Source organism: Gigantopelta aegis, chromosome 6 (assembly GCF_016097555.1).
Source record: "Gigantopelta aegis isolate Gae_Host chromosome 6, Gae_host_genome, whole genome shotgun sequence".
Classification (NCBI taxonomy): domain Eukaryota; kingdom Metazoa; phylum Mollusca; class Gastropoda; order Neomphalida; family Peltospiridae; genus Gigantopelta; species Gigantopelta aegis.
In genome coordinates this window covers 7314581-7339376 of record NC_054704.1, presented here as the reverse complement: position 1 = coordinate 7339376, position 24796 = coordinate 7314581, and the positions used below count along the sequence as shown (strand labels likewise).

Genomic DNA, 24796 nt, shown 5'->3' with positions numbered 1-24796 from the left:
TATCGATATTGTATTTATTGCAGTTTCACAGCTCATTCCGTACTGATGAAATTGCACACCTTTCTGAAAAACAAACAAAAAAGACCATAGTAAACAGCATTAAAGGCAGTAACACAGTTGGTTAAATGTTTTCGCTATCACAGCTGTTTCACTTAAATTACACAACTTCTAGTCCATAGCACTACACTACTATCGGTATTACTTACAACTTCTAGTCCACTAAAAAATTAGCCATATATGCAGTTTTGGATATACTCTTTTAAACTTTGAGATATGATTTTCAGACCACCAGTAGCGAGCTTCCTCTGAACACTACGTGCCAGAATTAGCAAATATTTGACGCCCAATAACCCCAGATTAATTAATTAATTACAAAAGACACTAACTTTTACTTTGTGTATACATGTTTTTAAAATACACTGGGTGGGGGACCTGTGGAAAACATTTATACAGTTATGGACCATTTTAAAACTTATAATAAAAAGATGGAACTAATTATGGCAAAATATATTTTTTTTAAATCTTTTACATTTTATTTTTAAATATATGTCGTATTGCAGTTTAAAAAAAAGCCATGAAAATAATATTTTACACACACACACACACACACACACACACACATATATATATATATATATAGTGTGTGTGTGTATGCAGGCTTTTGTGAAAATGTCTTACAGTTTTTTGCCTGAATTCTGAATGGTAAAGTACCAGATATACCAGTCGTGGAGCAGTAGTTCAAAACACGAACCGCTCCTAGCATCGCACCTCCAGGGAACAGCGGTTACATTTCCTTTGTCAATAAGATAACATGATGATTCATTATATTACGCGGTTATTGCAGCAAGAGTTTATAGTTATTAAACCCATCATTAGTCTGAGAACCAGACATACAAATAGCCTATTAATTAAGTCCATAATTAGTTTTACAAACAACAATATATAAAGGTTCTTTTTATTATTATGATACAGTACTTACGTATCGTCATCCTTTTGAAAAAGTGCTTAGTTTAAATTAAGACCACCCAAATCAAAGACTGCAAAATAGAAAAAACACACAAGATAATGAAGGTCTACTGCTAATTAATATAGCACAAACCATGTAATCCGATTTAAACTTAGCCCCCTTTCACGTCTCGAATAAATGAATGTCTGTTTAACGACATCCCGTCACGAATTTAAAAACAAACCCAACGAAAAGAAACAAACCCAACGAAAAGAAACAAACAAGCGACAAAGCATTTAGGTTTTTTTAAATATGAGTAAATGTACAAATATGTGAGATCAGTGTAAAAAGGTGGTAAAACAAATAAACCGATGTTTACAAACTTATGGTAAACAGTACATGTGTTAATGATCCTCGTCAACTAGGCTCCTCTCACCAGTTTACGCCGATTGCAACCCGCCAAAATGAATGTGATGAATTGACTATAGCACAAAGGTGCAGTCTTGTTTTTAAATACAATGCGCTCACAACACGACTTCACCTTTCTTTCTCCATCTGTTAGACTGGCACTATCTCAAAACTGACTTTAAAAAAAATCAAGCTACTTCGTTCCCGCGCTTGTCCTGTCATTTTGCCAGTAACCAGATTTGTGCCCACGATGATGTGAATGGACCGTGTATGGCTGTTGACGAGATAAAATTAACCACGACAAAACCGTGTTTGGTCGTTGATAATGCGATACATTGTTGATAACGTGATATATTGTCTGCTGATTACGTGATACATTAGCCATTGATAACGTGATACATTCTGTTGATAACGTGATATATTGGCCATTGATATTGGCCGATGATAACGTGATATATTGGTCATTGATATTGGCTGTTGATAACGTGATACATTGTCTATTGATATCGTGATACATTGTCTGTTGATAACGTGATATATTGGCCATTTATAACGTGATACATTGTCTGTTGATAACATGATACATTGCCGTTGATAATGTGACAAATTAACCACAATTGAGTGCAACACCGTGTATGAGTTTTGACGTGACACATTTACCACGATATTGTACAAGACTGCTTGGCTGTTGACGTGACAAATCGATCAAGATGGAGTACACACAATAGTTTCGCTGTTGACCTGATAAAATATTAACCTTGATGGAGAGCAACACCTTCTTCGGCTGATGAAAATGTGACAAATTAACAACGACTGGGTGCAAGTACCTTGACAGTGACAAATTAATCATGATCGAATACAAACACCTTGTTTGGCAGTTGAAAATGATACAACTGAAGATGGTAATATGTTAGTGCAGGGCGCACATTAAGTCAATACTTTTCTTAATGTGTAGGGCGAGTTGCTTCTTTCTATTTAGCACATTTAAAATGGCGGAGAATGTTTTGGAGGTTGTCGTTGGAAGATTTATTTTGTTAATGACGTAAGTACTCGGGATTTAGTAAGTACGGTACATTATACATTTTTGGTTTGTGTTTTCATTTGTTGTAGTATTTCTGATGAGAAACTGTTTAAACATGGTGTCACAAGTTTTGAATGCCAGCTATATATATAGGGTAATGTAACCAATTTCGGACATAGAAAGAACCACACTTTCCAAGTCCATTCTAGGTAATGTGTGGCAAGAGTGTATCCTGCGTGTGATATACTTACAGAATGTGGGACAGCACACAGCGAACCGGTCAGCTGGGTCAATTAAACAGTGACTCCCGGCAGGACATGTAACACGATGTAAACCTCGACCACAAAACAGCCGCATCCCGATGTCGTTCAGGACAGGCGAGCCTATCTTACACGGGTTGAACGTGGCACGTTCTGACTTTAAACAGAAAGAAAAATAATTTATGAATTAAACAACCAAAAATAGCAAACTAAATGCAATACAACAAAAAATTACCCGTATGTTTTGTTTGAAAAACAAAATATTAGACGACACCCAAACAGAAAAATACATTGGCGTGTATAAGGTGACAAACAAAGGTAGTATATAAAACATATTATTTACACTAAAATACATTGGCGTGTATAAGGTGACAAACAAATGTAGTATATAAAACATATTATTTACACTAAAATACATTGGTGTGTATAAGGTGACAAACAAAGGTAGTATATAAAACATATTATTTACACTAAAATTATACAAAAACAGACCGAAGTAAGCGCCTAATGGTATAAGCGTAAAAGTAATGTATATCTAAATAGGCCTATTGGATCCCGGTGAAGTATTTGTATAACACACTACCTTTATACACATATGTGAATCTTTTATCCACATATGTGTATAAAGGTAAAGATTCACACACACACACACATACAATGATGTGTTGCATCGATTAAAAAATAATAATAATGCCCACAGTTAATACCAAATATAGCATATGTTTGCCATGAATGATTGTTTTGCAGTCGCAAAAAAACCAATGGTTTGGCTTAATAATATGATAAGATATTGAACGAACAAGCGCTGAGAGGTTCATTGTATTCTTGAAATGGAAAGAAATCTTAGCCTAAAAACCAGATCTTTGAAGCATCACAGAGATTTTGCCAAACCCATGCCCGTTAACCATTGATGGGCATTTTTAGCATCCCACGCAGATCAAATTGTGACAGTACTGAATGTGCATCATGGCTGCTGCACAAGTACAAAATACGACGAAGTAATTCTATATGTGTTCAGTGATTGATATGTCAGACATCGATATTTCTCCACCTTATATTTCATTTCATTTCAACTTATTTTCGAGTTTATATTCAATTAAGTTTCAAGCACCCTATCCTGGGCACACACTTCAAAATCTGAGCTGTCTGTCCAGGATACAGGGTTAGTTGTTAGAGAAAAGAGGGTGTAGTAGCCCAGTCATTAAAACTCACTTGATGTGGAAGCCAGTGCCAGGCTGTGAACCCTGTATCTTACATGTTCGATGGCCTAACCACGACACCACCGTACTGACTAACAGAGATGCGTGGTGTAACCGGTATACCGCAATATATATTTTGAACAGTACGCAACGCGGTATTTTTCTAGCGTGTGTTTAGCTGCATTACGGGAGTTAGAGGAGTTATGTGATATTGATAATTGGTTTCTTCTAAACATATTTTACTTCATAATGTAGCTCAGTGTCATTCTACGGTTATTGCTTTTCCACATATTGATTTTAAATGAATGAATGAATGAATGAATGTTTAACGACACCCCAGCACGAAAAATACATCGGCTATTGGGTGTCAAACTATGGTAATGCAAATAAATAAAGTGATGATCAACATCAATATAAAAATTCAAGGTTTAAACAAGAACAGTGTAAAGAACTGTGCAAAAATACAAATACAAATATCACAGAAATTTACTGACACCGAATTTTACTCTAAACTTCAATTTGTGCTGTATTGGCCATTCTCAAAGAGAATGTTACACCCCTGCACCACGGTGAGGTTACAGCACTCGCAGGGGTATTGATTTTAACTTAGTTTGGGCTAATTTACATAATAAGTGTATTGATCCGGTTACTAAATCGTTGCATTATACGTTAATTTATCATTCTTTACCGTTAGGTTATCAGTTGTATGTTAGGCGTATTTCTCTTTTTCAGCATTGTTCATTATGTAATTTAGTAGTAGAGAGTGCTCAGCATTTATTTTATGACTGTAGTTTTGTTCGCCAGTTCTTTACACTGTTTTTGTTTAAATCTTGAATTCTTATATTGATGTTGATCATCACTTTATTTGTTTGCATTACCATAGTTTGACACCCAATAGCCGATGTACTTTTCGTGCTGGGGTGTCGTTAAACATTCATAGTTATATAATCCATTTAAAGAACATAGCCAATATTTTTCAATGTAATTTACAGCTTACTCCCCTGTCTACAATTAAAGGTGCACTATCATAAAATTGACATTTTACTATAAGGCATTCAGAAAGGCAATTACTTCGAGTTATTAACGGGAAATTAATTGGATTAGAGTCTTATCAAGTTATCTGCTGTGGCCCGATTTTTAAGCTGGCATTTACCCTATTGACGTAGTTTATGAGTGTTATTAGTTTTATTCGTGTTACAACACACAACCTCCTGTACACACAATTGACTAACAAGACCTTATATTAATAAATTATTGTTTTTATTTCAACAAGACTATCTTTTTACTTGTTGAGGTGCCCATATTAGTGTACTTTTTATTAGTACAAGCGACCAATGGGTCAACACAGATAGAGAAGAAACATGTCGTGTGTCATTGGAATATATATACTAGTTTGTATAGCAACTCGGCCGGGACCGTCGCTTCAGATCGAGAGATCGAAATTTTCGAGGAGATCGAAGGTGGAGTGATCGAAGTTTAACTGTATATATATATATATATATATATATATATATATATATAATGTATGTCGCTTCATAACACGAATCAGACAGTGTGGGTGCCCTGCCCACGTATGGGTAGCCTACCCCTCAAAATAAAATCATGGCCAAGATAGTGCAAACGTTCACCAACATATATATTTTCTACATGGTAATAATCAAGCTGAGTACCAAAAACCAATAAATGCTTTGTATTCACCTGCTAAACATTTAATTCCAAGGAGGTGTTACGCAGCACCCTTTCGTTTTATTTGCGCCTGTAACGTCATCTAAGTAGCCATCTTAATGAATTAAGTTTCCCCATATAGGCTTACGCTAATCGAAGCAAGTAGTCCAAAGCGGACCCAATAAATTGCAAAAAACCCACACTTTTGCTACATCGCGCTAAAGTTAAATTATAAAACGTCTTGACGACCACGGTGACGTCATGGTGGTGGGGGCGTGGTACAAGGTAGTTACCTCATCCTTTTACGAGAGATTCGTCTAGTTACACCACGGTTATTGTGGCCATTGAGTGACTGGTGTAATAGATCTTGGGCCACGCCCTCGATCATTACACTCGTCACTTAACAGCTGCGATAACTATGGTGTAACTAGACGAATCTCTCGTAAAAGTATGAGGTAACAATAACATATTTTGTACGTGTGTTAGTCACAAGTATTATATTTTCAAACAAAAACTATCAATTCATAAAATATGAATGAATGAATGTTTAACGACACCCCAGCACGAAAAATACATCGGCTATTGGGTGGTCAAACTATGGTAATTGAAAACATGAAGTGATGATCAACATCAATATAAAAATTCAAGAGACAAATAAAAACACAGTGTAAAGAACTGTGTAAAAATACAAATATCACAGATAGATACAATTCAAATTTAGAATAAAAGTCAGAATCTCGAAGAAATTGTAATAAACGTTCTGGATGGAAACGAAATCATTCCATCACATTTCTTTGTCCAAATATATCTTTTCGAGTTTTTGTTTTAGATGAGGACACTCCACCAAAATGTGGCGCAACGTCAGAATACACTGACATCGCTCACACTGAGGTGGGAGTATCTTTCTTCAAAATAAATAATGGGTCAAGTAAGTATGACCGATGCGAGCACGACACAAGACTATTTCATCCTTCCTGCGCTGTCTATATGAGGACTGCCACTCTCCCAAGGCTGGCTTGATGGCATGAAGCTTGCTCGCAACCGCACCGTCCCAATCACGTTGCCAAGTCGAAAAGATAAATTGGTTGATACTATATTTAAAACCAGTATACGGTACACCAACCCTGGCATGAGGCAAATCCAAAGCAGACTTGGCAGCTGAATCTGCCTTTTCTTTACCCTGATGCCAACATGGCTAGGGACCCAACAAAATATAATATCTTTATTGGCAATGGATAAAAAGACACACGTTCGTATCACCATCCCAGTTCGTGGTCCAAATATATCTTGTCGAATTTCTGGGCCCTAGTGATGTCGTTAAACAAACCCTGTTTTTGTATTGCAATATGACAATAGAAAAATGTTGCCAATACCCGTCACTACCGGTGACTAACCACTTTGTGAAATATACATTTTTACTTCATTCATTTCGTAACCGTATTCTACTTCTAGTCAATTGCAGCTTTTATGGCAGATGGTTCAAATCGTCCACACACGTGCCAGAAATACTAACTGAACGGAGTGTAAGATCATTCATGAACTGGAAACTAAATACGAATTGCTATTACGCTCTCGACCGTCTGTGATATTTACATCAGAGGATGAGTGTCACTTTTTGGTACGTGCTGTAATTATTCATATTCTTCAGAATACCTAGTACATTTATGAAGGCGTCTTCTATTGCCAGAATACTAATTGTTTACCCTTATAGCAATACAATTTACAATTTAGTCTACATTTATGGTGTCATGGCCATTCGAGACAGCATGTTGAATGAAAAGAGGCTTTTTTCACCTCTAAATTACTAGTTGGTTTTGTTATTCATATATTGTTCAAAATAAGTAGGGGATATTCGAATATAACACAATATAATAGAGATGTGTTAATATTTATTGCAATAACAATTAATGGTAAAACACAAGCACTCACGTGACATGGGACTGGCGTTCACGATTCTAGCCAGGACACAGCTAGGCAACAGGAGTTGATGTTTGTCAATTTCACGTTTTCAATTATAATTGCACTAGTAACGGATAAAACCCCCGCAGTTCGTCAAGCACGCACGAATCCGACATGTCATTCTCCTGATTAAACGTCCAATAACATTTTTGGGAATCCTGTTCCATTCCTTTTGGAGAGCGGCGCCTAATTCTGCCAAGTTGATTGGATTAGTTTGACGTTCTCGGAGACGTCGTCCGTTGATGTCCCACATGTGCTCATTCGGTAAAAGGTCTGAGCTTACGGCTGGCCATGGATGTGTGGTGATATTCTGTTGCTGCAGGTATGCTGTGATCAGTAGACTCCGGTGAGCACGGTCGTTGTCGTGAAAAAAAACTAAATGGCGTCCAGACTGAATTGCGAAGGGCACGGTAGTAGTGCCCAGTGACCCTCCCATGAACAATATGCAGCTGGGTTCTGGCAGTCATGGTAATGCCACCCCACACCATAACCGACCCTCCTCCAAATCGGTCATGAGGACGAACGTTGACGTTGACGTTGGCGTAGCGTTCATTGGGACGTCGCCAGATACACTCGCGTCGATCATGGAAGTCTAGTGTGAATTTGGTCTCGTCTGAACACATTACCTGAATCCAACGCCTGTTAGCACAATGTCTACGATGTGTACACCACTGATGTCTGGCAGCAATGTGCTTTGCAGTCAAATGTGGGGTCGACATGCGTGGACACACGCGCGCGCGCTCTCTCTCTCTCTCTCTCTCTCTCTCTCTCTCTCTCTCTCTCTCTCTCTCTCTCTCTCTCTCTCTCTCTCTCTCTCTCTCTCTCTTTCTCACGAATAGTCTGATCAAAGACTGTAACACGGAGTTCTCATTTCTGGTTTGTCGATATCGTGCCCACAATCAGCTAATGACTGATTGTGACACATTAAGTCTAGGGGCAACAATTCACTGGGTAGTGTCAACTTGAAGCATGCCTACAGCCCTGAGACGTTCCTGACATTGGAGGCATCGCATTGTTGAAAAGTTACACTATGTTATACAGAATGTGACAGAAAGGTTATGATTTAGTGTTCCAGTAACAAACAGTGAATATTGTCATAGTATGCATACAACGTACACACAAACTAAGTGTTCACTTTTAAATCGCACACTTCGCATGTGCAAATCACGTCACGTGCTTTCTGATCAAAACAATCGTTGCGTTTTTCATGCTATTCGTGGGGAACATTAACGCACATCGTGCACTTATTTTGAGTTTTATATTGCATTTCATTCTATAATTATTAATATTTGAAATGGAATATCCAATACTTATTTTTAACAGTGTATATTGTACTCTATATGACCGTGTCACATACGTATTAATATGTGTTTGTATTATCAGAGGCGGATCTAGGGGGCCCAGGGGCCCGCCCGCCCCTAAATTTTGCGACTATTATAATTTTATTATATATTAATTTTAATTTTTTACGATCCCCTCCAAACCTCCCCAAAGTTCTATTGGCATTCCGCGTCAATACATTGCCCCCCCCCCCCCCCAATGGATTTTCTGGATCCGCCACTGGTTATCCTCAAATGCCACTGCTGAATGATCAAAATGAATTAACTGTTCTGCCTCATTGGGTGCATTGTCTTCGTCGCAACATGTAATGCTGTGTCTACAACACCTGTGTCCTGTAAGCCGCTTTCATAACTGTGCACGCGGCGTGCGACTTCCAAAGAATTACGAGGCTTTGTGAACGTGTGAACGACTGTACTGAATATCATCCGATGGATTTCAGTGGACAAAACTCATACCGAACGCAACATGTGGTGTGCACATGAAAGCGGCCTTACAATGGCAATGAATGATTCAGAGATTGGGACCATTACTTCACAAAAGTAATCGAATACGATTAATTAAAAATGTCCTGATTATGATTTCGATTATAAGAACATTTAAGAAGAAAAAGTTTGTTTTCTACAACACCACTAGATCACATTGATTTATTAATCATCGGCTATTGGATGTCAAACTTTGTAATTTTGACATATAGTCTTAGAGAGGAAACCCGCTACATGTTTCTATTAGTAGCAAGGGATTTTTTATATGCACCATCCCACAGATAGGATTGCACATACCACGGCCTTTGATACACCAGTTAGTCCGAGAGCTAGGTGGATTTTATTTTACCTAGAAGCTACAATAGCCATATTACACAGGCGCGACACGGGTAGCTTCCTGACCCCCAAAACCCAATTCTTAAGTGTGGCTAGTGGTGTGTGTGGTCAGGGGGGCCACTAAAAACTCCCTCCAAATCGGTTTTATTTGACATGGAAGCTACAAGAGCGACACATATCCCATGTGGTAGGGGTGTCTGCACTGATTACAAATATGCAGAAAATAAAGAAGATTTCTGGTGTGGAGGTCACTTAAGAACAACATTAATTAATGCTTAATTAGAAAATGCCACATGATACACAAACAATACAAACATGAAACTTGACCCCCCAGACTAATTACACTTTTATTTGACGTGAAAGCTACAACAGGGAAATCACTTGCAAAATGTAGAGGATGGTCCCCTGATCAAGAAACAACAACTTAAGAAGAGGTCAAAGGTCATGGAACTGTGATTTTCACACTTAATTAATGCTTAATTAGAAAATGCCACATGATACACAAACGATACAAACATGAAACTTGTATCAGATTGATTATAACAAGCAAAACAGTTTTCCACTCTTACCATTTCATTTGACCTCAATCAACAAAAACTGTAAAAAAATTAAAATGTACCCCCCACCACCACTAATTACACTTTTATTTAACACGGAAGCTACAACAGGGAAATCACATGCAGAATGTAGAGGATGGTCCCCTGGTCAAGAAACAACAACTTAAGAAGATAATATGTGGTGGTGAGGTCAAAGGTCGTGGAAATGGGGGATTTTCCACTTAAATACTGCTTGATAAGGTCGCTTAAGAAGAGGCCAAAGTAAAAGATCGTAACAGTCAAATTTCAAATTGTGAGTTGAATGAAGAGACACAGGAGATTTGCATAAAGTTGTAGACTAGATAAGCAACTCGTGCAATCCGAAGTGCACTGAAGTAACTGATAGGCTGTACAATATCGGCACCTATAAAGCGGCAACAGATCCCATCAAGACCTGTTTGCTGGCAATCCCGAAGAAAGGACAAGCCAGGTACAAGGAATTTGTTGACAGCTGCATTGCAGATCCAAATCATTTTGAAAACCTAATCAAAAGAGAGAGGCTGAGAACCTTCAAAGAAAATAGTTCAGTAAATAAGAGTAACAGAGACAAACGTGTGGCATCACTTGTGTGTACACGTGACCTTATGGGACGCATCGTCATCATTGCTTCCCAGAGGAAACTTGATTTGCAACATATATTTTCATATCCACTAACACCGGTTCCTCTGTCCATGTGTAGCACAGATGGTTGTATGGTCAAGACAGAAAAGAGTTCTGGCGCTATTAGTGAACAAAGGTCCCACTGTCATACCTAGCTCAGTTGATGCATGTGTGGTTGATGGTATGTACCTGCTACATGTTCTTCCTCCCAACATTCCACGAATATATGGATCTTTGGCAGCCTGCATTTTAAGACAAGTCACTGCTTTCTCCCATGGAAGAGTGCATCTCATCTTTGATGCATATCCAGTCCCATCAATAAAGGACTGATAAAGAGCAAGAAGAGGTCTTGATGACACAGACAAGAGAGAATACTCCATATGTGGATCAGAACAGCACCATCCAAGAAATATCTTGGATTGACTAAATTCACGATCATTCAAAGAGCAGCTACCAAAATTCCTGGCAACGGAATGGGAGGCCCAGCATTATGCAGACATAGTTAAAGGGCGACTTGTATATATCTCGTATATTGGAGCATACTACCTTTTCTACGTCATAGATGGGAAAGGCGTGAAGGAACAAGTAGAGAACCTGAAAACTAATTACGAGAAAGCCGACACCTTGATCTGCGCTCATGTTAGTCACATTGACAAGGGAAATGTAAAAAAAACATAGCAGTTAGATACAAGTGTCGCTATTATTTTGCTACATCATTGCAGGCAGTTCAGAGCACATATTTGGATGGATGCTGAGACATCAGCAAGGAACACCAGACGATCCTGTCTGCGTCGCCGCCCCCACCCCCGGGACCCGACCAACCAGTGCCAGCCGACGCAGATACCTCTGAACAGACTGAGCCAGCGTACCAGTCGACACAGCGATCTGCGAAACTCCACGGCGTGCGTCTCCCGTTCCAACCCCTTCGAGGCGGTCGGCGTCGAGTCCCCCACCCCCGGGGGGCTCCGCCAAGACCCCTATGGATGGCGCTGCTGCGAAGCAGAAGGCCGTCACCCCACCGAGTAGTGACCAGCCAGCCAAGGCCCGGCCTTCAGCGACCGCCCGGGGCAGGGACGCCGCCTGGAGCCTAGCCATCTCCAAGATCAAGGGCCAGTACGCTCGATACTTGGTCGGGGACACCTCGGACACCAGCTCACTGCCGGGAGGCATTCTTGAGGGCAACTTTAAGAAGTTTCCTGACGGAGTTGAGTGTGACATCCACGACATGGAACTACGAGACGGGAAGTTTGGACTTGTGGTGATGTCGCGCCGAGATGATCTCTACAGACAGGGAATACTCTTCGAAGACATGGACAACTACACCATCCACAGAGTACTGAAGATCAGCGCCAGCGCCCATTACGTCGAGCTAGCTAAGACCTTGCTAGCCCACCGTTGGAGGAAACTGGTGCCACAGTTCAACGCCAAACACTTGATCTCGTCCCCGTAGTCGCCAACCGTTCCAAGGGCTTAGTTGGGACTTTAATTTTTTTTAATTTTTTTTTTTTTTTTTAAACAGTCCGACGCACTTTATTTTGGCAGCCCGTCTAAATTGCTCAAATCACCTTAAAATCCTTTCGGTCGAGCAGTCGAATTTTGTTCTTTGGATTTAAATTTTTGTCCAGACATGAGTTGTATGAATGAGCTCATTTTGGCTTTAGGTCTTTGACCTAACTACTAAATTCGTATTCCAAATTCCGCCCACCTTAAACTCACACCCCCCCCCCCCCCCCCCCCCCCTCCTCCTCCGGCCCGGACCATTTAGATCGGACTTTAAACTTTTAGACCTCCGTTCAAAATTATATGTCGAAATTATTATCTTTTTTTAATATTATAAAATAGTCCGATCCTCTCTTCTTTCTCTTATTTATTTTTGGACTGCACATCGAAAATGCTCCAAATTAGATAAATATTCGGCCGAGCAGTCAATTCTTTTTATTTTTGGCTTGTAACTTTTTATTTATTTTAATTGTTTTAATTCTATTAACTTTTTTACTAATAGCTATTTTCAAAATTCTGCCCATTTTCAACTCTATCCTCCCCTCATCCCGAGTCAGGCCACCGATCTTATCGGAGGTCGGACTCTGGATGGGCGTGTTCGAAACCCTAGTGGTGTATGGACACGTTAAATTGTTATCTATCTATCTATCTAGAAGATTCATAGATATCACTGCAATACGCAAAGTCTTGGGAACCCCACTCAGCCAAGCACTAGCTGGCTTCCTTGCCTTTACGGCGTCAGACTATATATTCTTCAAAAAAGGAAGGAAACGCCCCTTCAAAATTCTCGAGGGAGATAGGATGCCCAAGATGCATTTGCAGAGATGGCCATGGGCAATTTTGGCCTCAATTCTGTCAATACAGTCATGTTCTTCACTGCAAGGATGTATGGAGCGCGGCCAAGTAAATCACTTTTGCTTTATGCTCATCGCTTCGAAGTTTTTCAAAAGGCATACGCACCAAATGCTGCTGCTAAGAATCTTCTTGAAAAACTTTGCGGGATTGATGCAACCATGATACCACCGTGTGAAGCCGAGGTCTCCCAGCAAATTCGGCGTGCATCATTCATTGCAAAAATGTGGGCTGATGCCAACACAAATGTTCTGTCAACAACCAACTACAGGTTAAAGGCTGGGAGGTTCAAGACCAAACCTACACCGCCATATGGTTTCATGGGCAACAGCTCCCCGACGCTCTTATTCCAGATGAAAATACCAAAACAGACGCCGAGTACAGTGACATCTTCGAAACCTGTTCTTCTGATGAGGTCATTTTGAATTCGACTGAAGAAGAACAGTAAATTGTAATTTCAGACCCAAGGACAAGGCATGTGCTGCAAATTTCAAACAATATTATCTTTTCAAACATTCTAAACAACAATAAATCACAATGACAAAACATTTATATGACCAAAATTTAAAGCTTATCTCTGCACAAGGTAGAGTCGAATGTACATTACCTCTTCTTAAGTGACCTTACCACCACATATTCTCTTCTTAAGTTGTTGTTTCTTGATCAGGGGACCATCCTCTACATTTTGCATGTGATTTCCCTGTTGTAGCTTTCATGTCAAATAAAAGTGTAATTAGCACTAATTAGTGTTGTTCTTAAGTGACCTCCCCACCAGAAATCTTCTTCTGAAGTTGCATATTTGTAATCAGTGCAAACACCCCTACCGCATGGGATATGTGTCGCTCTTGTAGCTTCCATGTCAAATAAAACCGATTTTTTTTTTTGGGGGGGGAGTTTTTAGTGGGCCCTCTAACCACACCCACCACACTTAAGAATTGTGTTTTGGGGGTCAGGAAGCTACCCGTGTCACGCCTGTGTAATATGGCTGTTGTAGCTTCTAGGTAAAATAAAATCCACCTAGCTCTCGCACTAAGTCGTGGTGCACTGATTGGGACGAGAAATAGCTCAATGGGCCCACCGATGAGGATCGATCCTATACCGACCGCGCATCAGGCGGGCGCTTTACCACTAGGCTATGTCCCGCACCACAAGAACTTTTAAATAACTGATTACGATTGCCAATACATTTATCAGTAATCACGATTACATTTACACAAATATGCAGAAAGGTGAAATGATGTCTCCAGCATGAAATTGTTAAGTTCATTTCAATTTCATTCACTGAAAAGCATAATGGATACTTTTGGGTTATTTGTTAAATAATTTCAGAAATTTATGAACGTATGTATACAGCACACATAGCACACATTTGTTTTGCGGGTTGGGGTGAAGAAGATATTCATTTTTCAAAACCTGACTTATTATTCGAACCATAGGTATAATTATTGTATTACTGCATAAAATATATATTTAAAATATTGAACTAAGCTATAATTAATAATCGCAAACTGTCTGATCACTATCATGTTTTGTTTTGTATTATTTGTGCATCATTTATACCATTTAATACATCCACAAATGGAAATTAAAATAAATCCTTGTATATATATAAGTTGCTAATTACATTTAATTTTGGACAGTTTGAAAATAACTATTATTAAAGTTCGACATCGATTGTATTAAAACAAATTTGCAGTCATTCTTTTATTAAAGTACATACTAGTATTTATACCTACATGCACATACATCAAATAAACAGGGTTGCTAGTTTGTTTTGTGCCATATTATAATTAATTTTGCATTTATAATGACCAATTGTACCCGCGAAAACTGTATCTACATTGGTCTGAGTGTTGTTGTTTCATTGATCACCTAATATCATAAATATCGACTGGGTAAAAATTACTTCCAACTTAGCACATCAAGATAAACCTCGATATGACAGATTATCGTTATAGTCTAGTTGTTCACGGCGAAAAGGTGGTCGTTGCCGAAAACTAAACGCTATAGGAATATTGGGTGTACAAGCGCTGTGTTTCGTTGAACATGTCCAAAATCCATTAAAATCCGCTTTGGGGAATTTTTATCACGTGATAGACTACTTTCAACTGGGTGTTTAATTAGTTCCATGATTTGTGGTTGTGTCTGTGGCAGTGTGAGGATGACTGCCAATAGAATTAAGTTTCACGCGACTGGCTGCCTGCCCATCTTCTGACGTAACGACTAAGAAAAGAAAATAACAACTTGATACAGTATCGTTGGTGGACTTTCACACCTGTGCTCAAACGATGTATTGTCAAACGTTTCTTAGTGGTGAATTCAATCCCGGGACCCCTGCGCGTGCTGTAACCTCACCGTGGTGCAGGGGTGTAACATTCTCTTTGAGAATGGCCAATACAGCACAAAGTATCTATCTGTGATGTTTGTGTTTTTGCACAGTTCTTTACACTGTTTTTATTTAAATCTTGAATTTTTATATTGATGTTGATCATCACCTTATTTTGTTTGCATTACCATAGTTTGACAACCAATAGCCGAAGTATTTTTCGTGCTGGGGTGTCGTTAAACATTAATTCATTAATTCAATCCCGGGATAACAGTGTACACGCTTAGAGAGGAAAGCAAGGGTTTTGTTTATTATTATTATTATTAATTCTACGATAATCAGGGGGCATAGCGGCAACAAACAGCAGGGAGGCACAAAACTGGGCCAAGATGCAGCAGTCTTCTATTTATTGCTAGCTAGAACACTGCATTCATACCCCTGGGTTTGATAATCCAATCATGATGATCCTCTGTTTCTAAGGCAATTGATATTTCGACTATTGGATGATGCGCATGCGTGGGAATGGTGGTGGTTTAAATGTTGGCTCTCGATATTTTTCTTATTTTTTCAACAGTTTAAATGAGTTTTATAAAATTTTATTTGATACGATCCTTTATAATGAAATCATAAACCAGTATCCCGATGAAGAAAGGAAATTCTAGAAGAAAGAGAGAGAAAGAATCGCCAGATAGTTTAAAAAGCCTTCCAGTAAAAAAAACGTCAAAGTACAAACATGGATGGTCAGTCACCCTCCAACCCAGAAGTTGCTTTCGCCAGTCCAGGTGTGAGTTTTACTCACAGTGCAACGCCATACCAACCACAGTATCCACAACCTCCAGTGGCCACGCCAGTAGCGTCGACAACATTATTGTATGAGATTATGCAAAGACTTGATCGCATGGACGCACGGATTCCTCAAGTATACGTCAGACTGAAGTCGCTTGAACACATCGAGGAATAGCTTGGGCTGTCTCGTGCGAAAATCGACACTATTGAAAGTACTGTGACAGTATTGAAAAATACAGTAGATTCTTTAGAACAAAGTCGCCAGGTTGATTCGCAAGCTATAGACGATATTAAAGGGACATTCCTAAATTTGCTTCACTTTTTAAGATGTTATCGACTAACAAAGACTTTTTATCGATTTTAATTACATATCAAATATATTTTTCTGCATACAATATTAGTGGCTGTATATTAAACGTGTTTCTGGTCGTTCTAATATTTGTAGCGTCTTAATATATGTCAAAAGCCCAAGCTAAATTTTGTCTTCAAATAATTTCGTACGTACCAAAAAATATATTTTAGGAAATAAAATTAAACTTAACCTAGTACAACGATCAGAAACACGTTTAATATACAGCCATTTATATTTTAGGCAGAAAAATATATTTGATATGTAATTACAATCGTTAAAAAGTCTCTGTTAGTCGATAACATCTTAAAAATTGCAGCAAACTCAGGAATGTCCCTTTAAAGAAAACATTTTACTTGTAGAATGCAGGAAATTGCATAGCAGGACATTTAGTTTTAATTTTTTTACAGGGAAGCATACCCACGAAACCCCTTTTCGTTTTCGATCTCCATCAGTCAGCCCCCCCCCCCCCCCCCGCCCAAATGTCTACTTGCTTCCGCTGTGCCTATATATCTATTTATCTCAAGGATCCGCCACCTCATTCTGAACAGTCAGTAAATACTTTGTTTAAACTGAAAAGCTACGATTTTGTATGCGATAACTGTTTTGTCGTTTTAGATTCTCGTCGCAATCACTGTTGAAAAAACAACACTCGTTTTCCTGTAGGCATACACCCAATATCCGATCTCTAGCTTTGTGCTAGGGTGTCGTTAAACAAACATTCATTCATTCCAGAAATTGGGTACTCGTAAACAGTAATCGTAATCGATTGTAATCGATTACATGTTTTCGCAATCGATTACATCTCAGACTTTACTCGTGAGAGGCGTGTTCGAAACCCCAGTGGTGCATAAGCACGTAAAACTAGTTGCCCATCGCCCATCGTAATCAGTGATTACATTCATGATTTCTCATAATTTTCCAAACCTCTTAAATATGTTTAGTATTAACTCCAGTATCAAGCAGTGTAGACAATAGAACTGGTCTCCCATTATCGTCTGCTCTAATAGTCAATCAATCACTTTATTTTGCCGAAGCTGAAATCAGCCATTGGCTGAAACATATAAAACACATTGAATATACAGACACTGACATTCTAAACAAGAAAATATATTTAATATGTAAGTTTAATCGTAGAAATATTTTATTTTTCGGAAACATCTTACAATGCAGCAAACTCAGGAATGTCCCTTTAAGATTTACTACCAATAATAGTTTTGATCCAGAATTATTGGGAGACTAGAGCCGACCAGCCCCCGCCTCCCTGGTCCGCCGTGCCTGATGTGTCGGCGAGATCCAGTCAGCCTCGCCTTCTTGCACTATGTATGGGTGTGTGCGCGCGCGGATATATATACGCTTAAGATGATTACACTCTTCCAAAATGTGGCGCAGTGTCAGTGTGTATAGGGAAGTTCACATTGAGGAGGGGGATCCTTCTTAAACCCTGAGATTGAATAAAATCGAGTTTATCCATATCATGAAACTGTTTCCTAGTACAGATGCTGCAGGAAAAAACCTAAGGACTATTCGAAACAGTCAGCCGGTTTGAGATAGGGGTGTCGGGTTTCTTCTTGTAGTATTTGTGCTAGTCCCTAACACGTAAGTTATGAATAAACTCGAAAAGGGTCAGACTAAAGGTCTGTAGAGTCAGGTTTTGGAAAATGTTTGCAAGTTAGACACAGTAAATGGCGACCGTTTGGTTGTCAAAAATTAACAGTCTATTACGTAGAGTGCAGTCTATCCGTATTATCACACACAAACAGAATACGGCTAGAGAACATACGAGTTACCACATACACACACGCACGCACACACACATACATACATACACATGGTCGTTCTGTTGTGTATGTATAACGAAATGCCACACCGAGCTGTTTGATGGGGTTTAATTATAGTGATATTATTGGGTAGGAGAAGAAGTCAGAGATGGAGAATTGTGTCAACCATATCTCTCTTGGGATTTAGACCTCTTCAATCAAATTCATTTTCATATGAAGTACTAAAGTTCGACATGGCCGTTCTGATAGTACTGTTAAAGCAATGCCCCCTACAACACATATTTGTATCTCTCAAGTCTGTCAACAAAAAGTAAATCGTCATGAAAGTTAAACGTAATCTGTAACAGTACATAATAAAGCTATATACAAAGGTTCAGCTCAATATCTTGTAGCATTGGAGCCGTAACTCTGTCAAAAATGGGTAAATCGTCATAAAAATCAAACTTGATCTGTAATAGGTTATGATAGAGGCATTGTCAAAACAAATTGGAAAATTATTTGTGGGACGGACGGACGGACAAACAGGACGGGAATGAAACCAATAGTCCCCTCCGGTTGGACCGCAAGGGGACTAACAAAATCCGAATTTAAAAACGGCACCAATGAAAGATACTAACTACAGATGGTATTATTTGGCGATGTACGGAGTTCAGTTGCATAATTGGAGGGGACTTGCAAACCAAAGACAGAATTACATTTACTACTTCAATAGATCTGATCCAGTCGATGTGAAGAGACGACAGAAATAAGAAGAGACCAGAACGTCCTCGCCAATCGATAGCAAGTTCGTGTCCCCGGTGAAATGATTACATTTGTCATCAGACAGAGACGTCATAATAAACGGTGGTGACTGGCAAATCATCTGTCTTCAAGTGTTTTAGTCTTCTTGGCTGGGAAATCTCATCACGAGAAAAACAGGGTTTAGCGCAAGTACAGTCGACCTTGCTTTAAAGATACAGTCTCTGTTAGTGCTGTTTATTCCTATGTTGTAGGAGTAGAATCATTTGGGTAGAGATTTCCCGAGGTAGCGACAATACAACACACAATCACCTGTGTCGAGGTAACGTTTCAAAATAAGTTCTATGATTTGTATGCACATACAGAGGCGGGATTTAACTTGGACGCTTGAGTGTTCGTCTCAGTTGCTTGCGGCGCAGGATCGAACCACCTCGGTGGATCCATTCAACTGATTGGGCTTTTTCTTTCCATCCAGTACACCACAACTGGTCAAAGACCGTGGTATGTGGTCTTCTGTCTTTGGGAAAGTGCATATGAAAGATCCCTTGCTGCTAGTGGAAAAATGTAGCGGGTTTCCTATAATGACGATATGTCAGAATTACCAAATGTTTCAAATCCAATGGCCAATGATTAATTAATCAATTTATTCTAGTGGTGTCGTTAAACAAAACAAACCCACTTTATACACATACATCGTTTGCAGTCTATGTTGTTAGTTTTTGTTGGATCTGTAAATATTAATGGGTTTTCGTTATAGATATACAACGGCTATTGGGTGTCAAATAAATAAAAGTATATGAAAAAGATCACTATAATATAAATATAAATATATATATATGTAAAACAAAAACAACGTGCAAATAGATGTGGATAAAATGCAAATATCAAAGGTAAGTACATATAAAAACTGTATAAAGATCATAATCGTATTTAAAACTTTAAAATTAATTATGGGTGAAAGTTAAAAGATTCAACGACAATGTATTTTACCTATTTCCTCGTCGCCTGCAGATGATTCCACTCGACCAAAATGCAGTGAACAGTCAGTGTACACTGGCAGTGTTCACACTGCATGATGGGTTTTGGTTTAGAATACGTTTTAAGTTTGTTTTGTTTAACGACACCACTAAATAACACTGATTTGATCATCATGGGCTATTGGATGTCGAACATTTGGCAATTTTGACATAAGCCCGCTACATGTTTTCCATTAGTAGTAAGGGATCTTTTATATGCACCATCCCACTGACACGATGGCATATAGTACGGGCTTTGATAGACCAGTAATGGTGCAATGGCTAGAGGGGATATATCCCACTGACACGATGGCATATAGTACGGGCTTTGATAGACCAGTAATGGTGCAATGGCTAGAAGGGGATATATCCCACTGACACGATGGCATATAGTACGGGCTTTGATAGACCAGTAATGGTGCAATGGCTAGAAGGGGATATATCCCACTGACACGATGGCATATAGTACGGGCTTTGATAGACCAGTAATGGTGCAATGGCTAGAGGGGATATATCCCACTGACACGATGGCATATAGTACGGGCTTTGATAGACCAGTAATGGTGCAATGGCTAGAAGGGGATATATCCCAATGGGACACCGATAGGCATCGATCCTCAACCGACCGCGCATCAGGTGAGCGCTTTACCAATGCCACCGTAGCTGATGTTTTTTTGTTTTTTTAGAATAACAGATAACGTTAAATGTGTACGACTGATGCGACCACGACAACAGACCACACCAAACACATACCAACATTTTGTTTTTCCGATTGACTTCGTCCACACTAGCCCGCCCGGAAGTGTTCTCACACCCCGTCGTGAGTGTTAGTCAAAATATGGCGCGTAACAAAAACCACTAAATTAATAGCGCGAATAAAAAGCATATTGCGAGAAAGTGTTATCTTGACTAGATTGAGTTTAGTGGGTGACTTTATTCTACATAGGGTGTACACTACCAAATCAAATCCCACAGACGACAATAGTAACATATACGGCTAAAACTCCTACCTGCAACGTATCAACCGACATAAACGCCACGGATATAAATACTACCACCCCTTACACTTAAAGTGAATCAGAAAAAAATGGGGGTCAAGCTGCTCGTTTCTGAGATAACGGGTAGCGTCTATGACTACCCTAGTTTCGCAAAAAATTTGAGTACTTTTTTTTACAGGTACCCCATACATGTTTCAAGCACAAGGCTACTTGACACATTGGTACTAGATGAAATAAAATTGCACATTTATTTTACCCAGATGAAACTATTATTTTTTACAACCAACACACTCACATTTATAACCAATCACAGGACTTGTGGTGTTCACTTCTCTATCAAAAGTTGGGTGCACCTCGAACTTTGACCCAGCCGGAAGTTATTTGGTATTGTACTACCTATACTGATAACATACATTTTTCAAAAAGTGTCCAGCTATGTGTCTTTATGACAACCAGGATCTGGTGTATTCTGACATAAACTGACAACCTCACTGAAACTGTTGTTTCTACAGTGCAACCTAATATAATGTACCCCTCAAAAAGCATATATATTGCATATAGTTTTGTAGAAATGCAATATGTCATATTAAACAACAAAATGTTTTAAAATAAAACTCCTGAAGATATTTACTTTCAGTTGGGTGTGTGTACTCAGGTATATATGTAGAGACAACAAAGATAGTCAGAGTACCTCTACCCCTTTAAAGAATTCCATTAAAACACATGCACTTGATTGACCCCTAGATTATGAAGACCTTAACAGGCACATCAAAGAAATATCAGTATTAAAAAAATACACTGTCTGAGGAAGGAAACACAAACATGACTGTACCTGTATGAAGTAATGACTTAATGTCCTGAACATTAGTGTTGGGAGGAAATCCTGTATGCTGGGTGTGGGTGTCTTCAAGTTACCAGATGTGGGAATTTCCAATCCATCGGCCATGCTGATTTTCATAATGAACCATCAAAACCAATGGCAGCCACCAATATTCCTGACTATATTTTATTTATAGCCTACTGTAGTTGGAGGTTTTAATAGTTGTGATATCTGGAATAATCATGCAGCTTTAACACATTTATTTTTGATTAATTACCGAAAAAAACAATTTTTAAATGACAAAATTACCCGAACATCTATTTTCTTGCATTATTTTCTAATCCGGATGAATACAATATGTACATTAGATGTATTCCTACAATCTGTAATCCAGCATTTTATTTAGCTAGTAACATTAGGTAATACAGCTTTAACAATAAAATAAATTATCAACTTAAACCAAGGCAGATAATCAAATCTGAAAAAATTGGTTCTGAATCTAGTATAAACTCCAAATGCTTTTCATGAGAGCTAACTAAGTGATTATTAAGAAACAAAAATGATCTGGAGATCTAAGTATATGTTTAACAACCTTATTGTTATGTACAAATAAGAACAGAAGGCACAATAGTGACAACAAATTTAATTATGTTTTTGGTAAAGTTTTTCTTCAAATTTACTTTAAATTTTGCATAAAACTACAAATTTGTCTAAAATATAACTTAGCACCCTATAAATATGTCAAAATGACAAGAAAAATCAACTTCTTTACAAATTTGAGTTTTCAGAATTTCATACATAAAAAATTAACAATGTTAATGGAAACTAAAGACATTAACCCACTATTGGCACATGCTATTTTTAATATAAAAATAAATTGCTATTAAAATCTTAGTTCAGGTTGCCTATATATAATACCATATTTAAGAGCAGTTGTATATGGCAAGTCAAATACCATGTAAAAAGAAATTATTGAAATCTTTACAGTATGAATTATAGGCCAAAACCAACTTTTCTTCAGTGCTAACTTTGATTCAAACTCCATTCAGAGCTATGTACAGAGATTATTGTCAAGGTCAAGGTCATTGTGAACTTGCATGATCGAGTGATGGCTAATTAAGCAACCAGTATAGTTTAATTAAATAAAATGACAAAATCATAATATTTTTTATTATGCACTGAATATGTGCTATAGGGTGTACACTACCAAATCAAATCCCATAGACGACAATAGTAACATATACGGCTAAAACTCCTACCTGCAACGTATCAACCGACATAAACGCCACGGATATAAATACTACCACCCCTTACACTTAAAGTGAATCAGAAAAAAATGGGGGTCAAGCTGCTCGTTTCTGAGATAACGGGTAGCGTCTATGACTACCCTAGTTTCGCACAAAATTTGAGTACTTTTTTTTACAGGTACCCCATACATGTTTCAAGCACAAGGCTACTTGACACATTGGTACTAGATGAAATAAAATTGCACATTTATTTTACCCAGATGAAACTATTATTTTTTACAACCAACACACTCACATTTATAACCAATCACAGGACTTGTGGTGTTCACTTCTCTATCAAAAGTTGGGTGCACCTCGAACTTTGACCCAGCCGGAAGTTATTTGGTATTGTACTACCTACAAGGGTTCCAGTCTGAACGTTTTACGGTAAATGAATGGCACAGCAATTGGGTGTCAAAGAAAAGTAACTGTACGGCACGTGTGTACCCAGTGAACATATTGGTCTAAAGACCAAATGATTAACGTTGCACGGTTAGTCAGCAGTATCGAGACCAATCAATAACTTATAATCAGCCGCTAACCAGGGAAGGGCGTTAGTCATTTCGCTTAAAAGGATTCGCCCAGACTTGTGCATTTAAAGGAAAACAAGGTGTGCTGTACTTGTATTGACCCAGACAGACTCCCTCACACCAAACACGAGTACATACGGACCATATAGACCACAAATGAACTTAGTTCTGCAGACGAATTAATACGCAACCTGAATATTGAAACATAAATGGAAAACGGGCTGTCTCCGTAAAGTGGCATGACCGACTCTAGTTCCAGAGGTTGGTACTTTTTCTCTGCTGCTGTTACAAACATAAGGGCGACGAGAAGCACATTGAATTTGACGCAATTGACAGTGTAAGGAATAAGGTGTTAGTATTGCTCAGTTTGATGATTGTAAAACTGGAACGGACAAACTAGTGTACTGTTGGGAACTGGTAATCGTGGTACTTGCTCTGATGTGTGACAAAAGGACATACTCGAACCAATTAGAATCGGTTAGCATTGTTACAGACATGACATCACGCACCATGGAGTTTTAAACTCCGGTAACGTGATACGAAAACTAAATGCATATAGTAGAACGTCTTTTCATTTAAAACACTGATTTCTATACAAAGTTTTAACATTTTATTCTTAATGTTAATAATATTTTCATATACTTACCTTGTGTGATTCATTCATTGTTCATGTTAATTGTAATGGAAACGTAAGTACCTTTACATTCTATTATAGTACTATATACACAGATTCTTGCTGAATATGCATAGGTTTTACGGGGTTTATTAAACGCTGATAAATTTAGAGCTAATGTATACATATAATTGTCATTCTTATGTTTACAAATTCATTCATTCATTCCGTTTACCTGCGAGGTACTCATAACGAAGGAAACTCCCAGAAAGAGAAAAACAAGAGCACACAGCTTGGATTCCATGTTTGAAGCACGATACCGTGGACAGATGTACACCTTGACTCGCACAGAAAGGACTGTACTCTTATCACGAATGATAAGACACGA

At 38.5% G+C, this 24796-nt stretch overlaps 1 protein-coding gene across 1 annotated transcript; it reads right to left on the bottom strand.

Moving 5' to 3' along the window:
• On the bottom strand, positions 1-24796 carry LOC121376517. Its single transcript, XM_041504412.1, has 4 exons — positions 24644-24796; positions 2627-2792; positions 980-1037; positions 1-63 (listed from the first exon to the last, which is right to left on the bottom strand). The coding sequence occupies exons 1-3, from the start codon at positions 24710-24712 to the stop codon at positions 1006-1008; spliced, it is 267 nt and encodes an 88-aa protein (XP_041360346.1). The 5' UTR covers positions 24713-24796; the 3' UTR covers positions 1-63; positions 980-1005.

Bases quoted from the DNA above. Each gene is read 5' to 3' on its own strand.
- LOC121376517 (XM_041504412.1), bottom strand. From the start codon at position 24,712: ATGGAATCCAAGCTGTGTGCTCTTGTTTTTCTCTTTCTGGGAGTTTCC. The intron at 2,793-24,643 runs GTAAACGGAATG...TTCTGTTTAAAG, and splicing joins TCGTTATGAGTACCTCGCAG to TCAGAACGTGCCACGTTCAA. The intron at 1,038-2,626 runs GTAAGTATATCA...TCTATTTTGCAG, and splicing joins TGTGTGCTGTCCCACATTCT to TCTTTGATTTGGGTGGTCTT.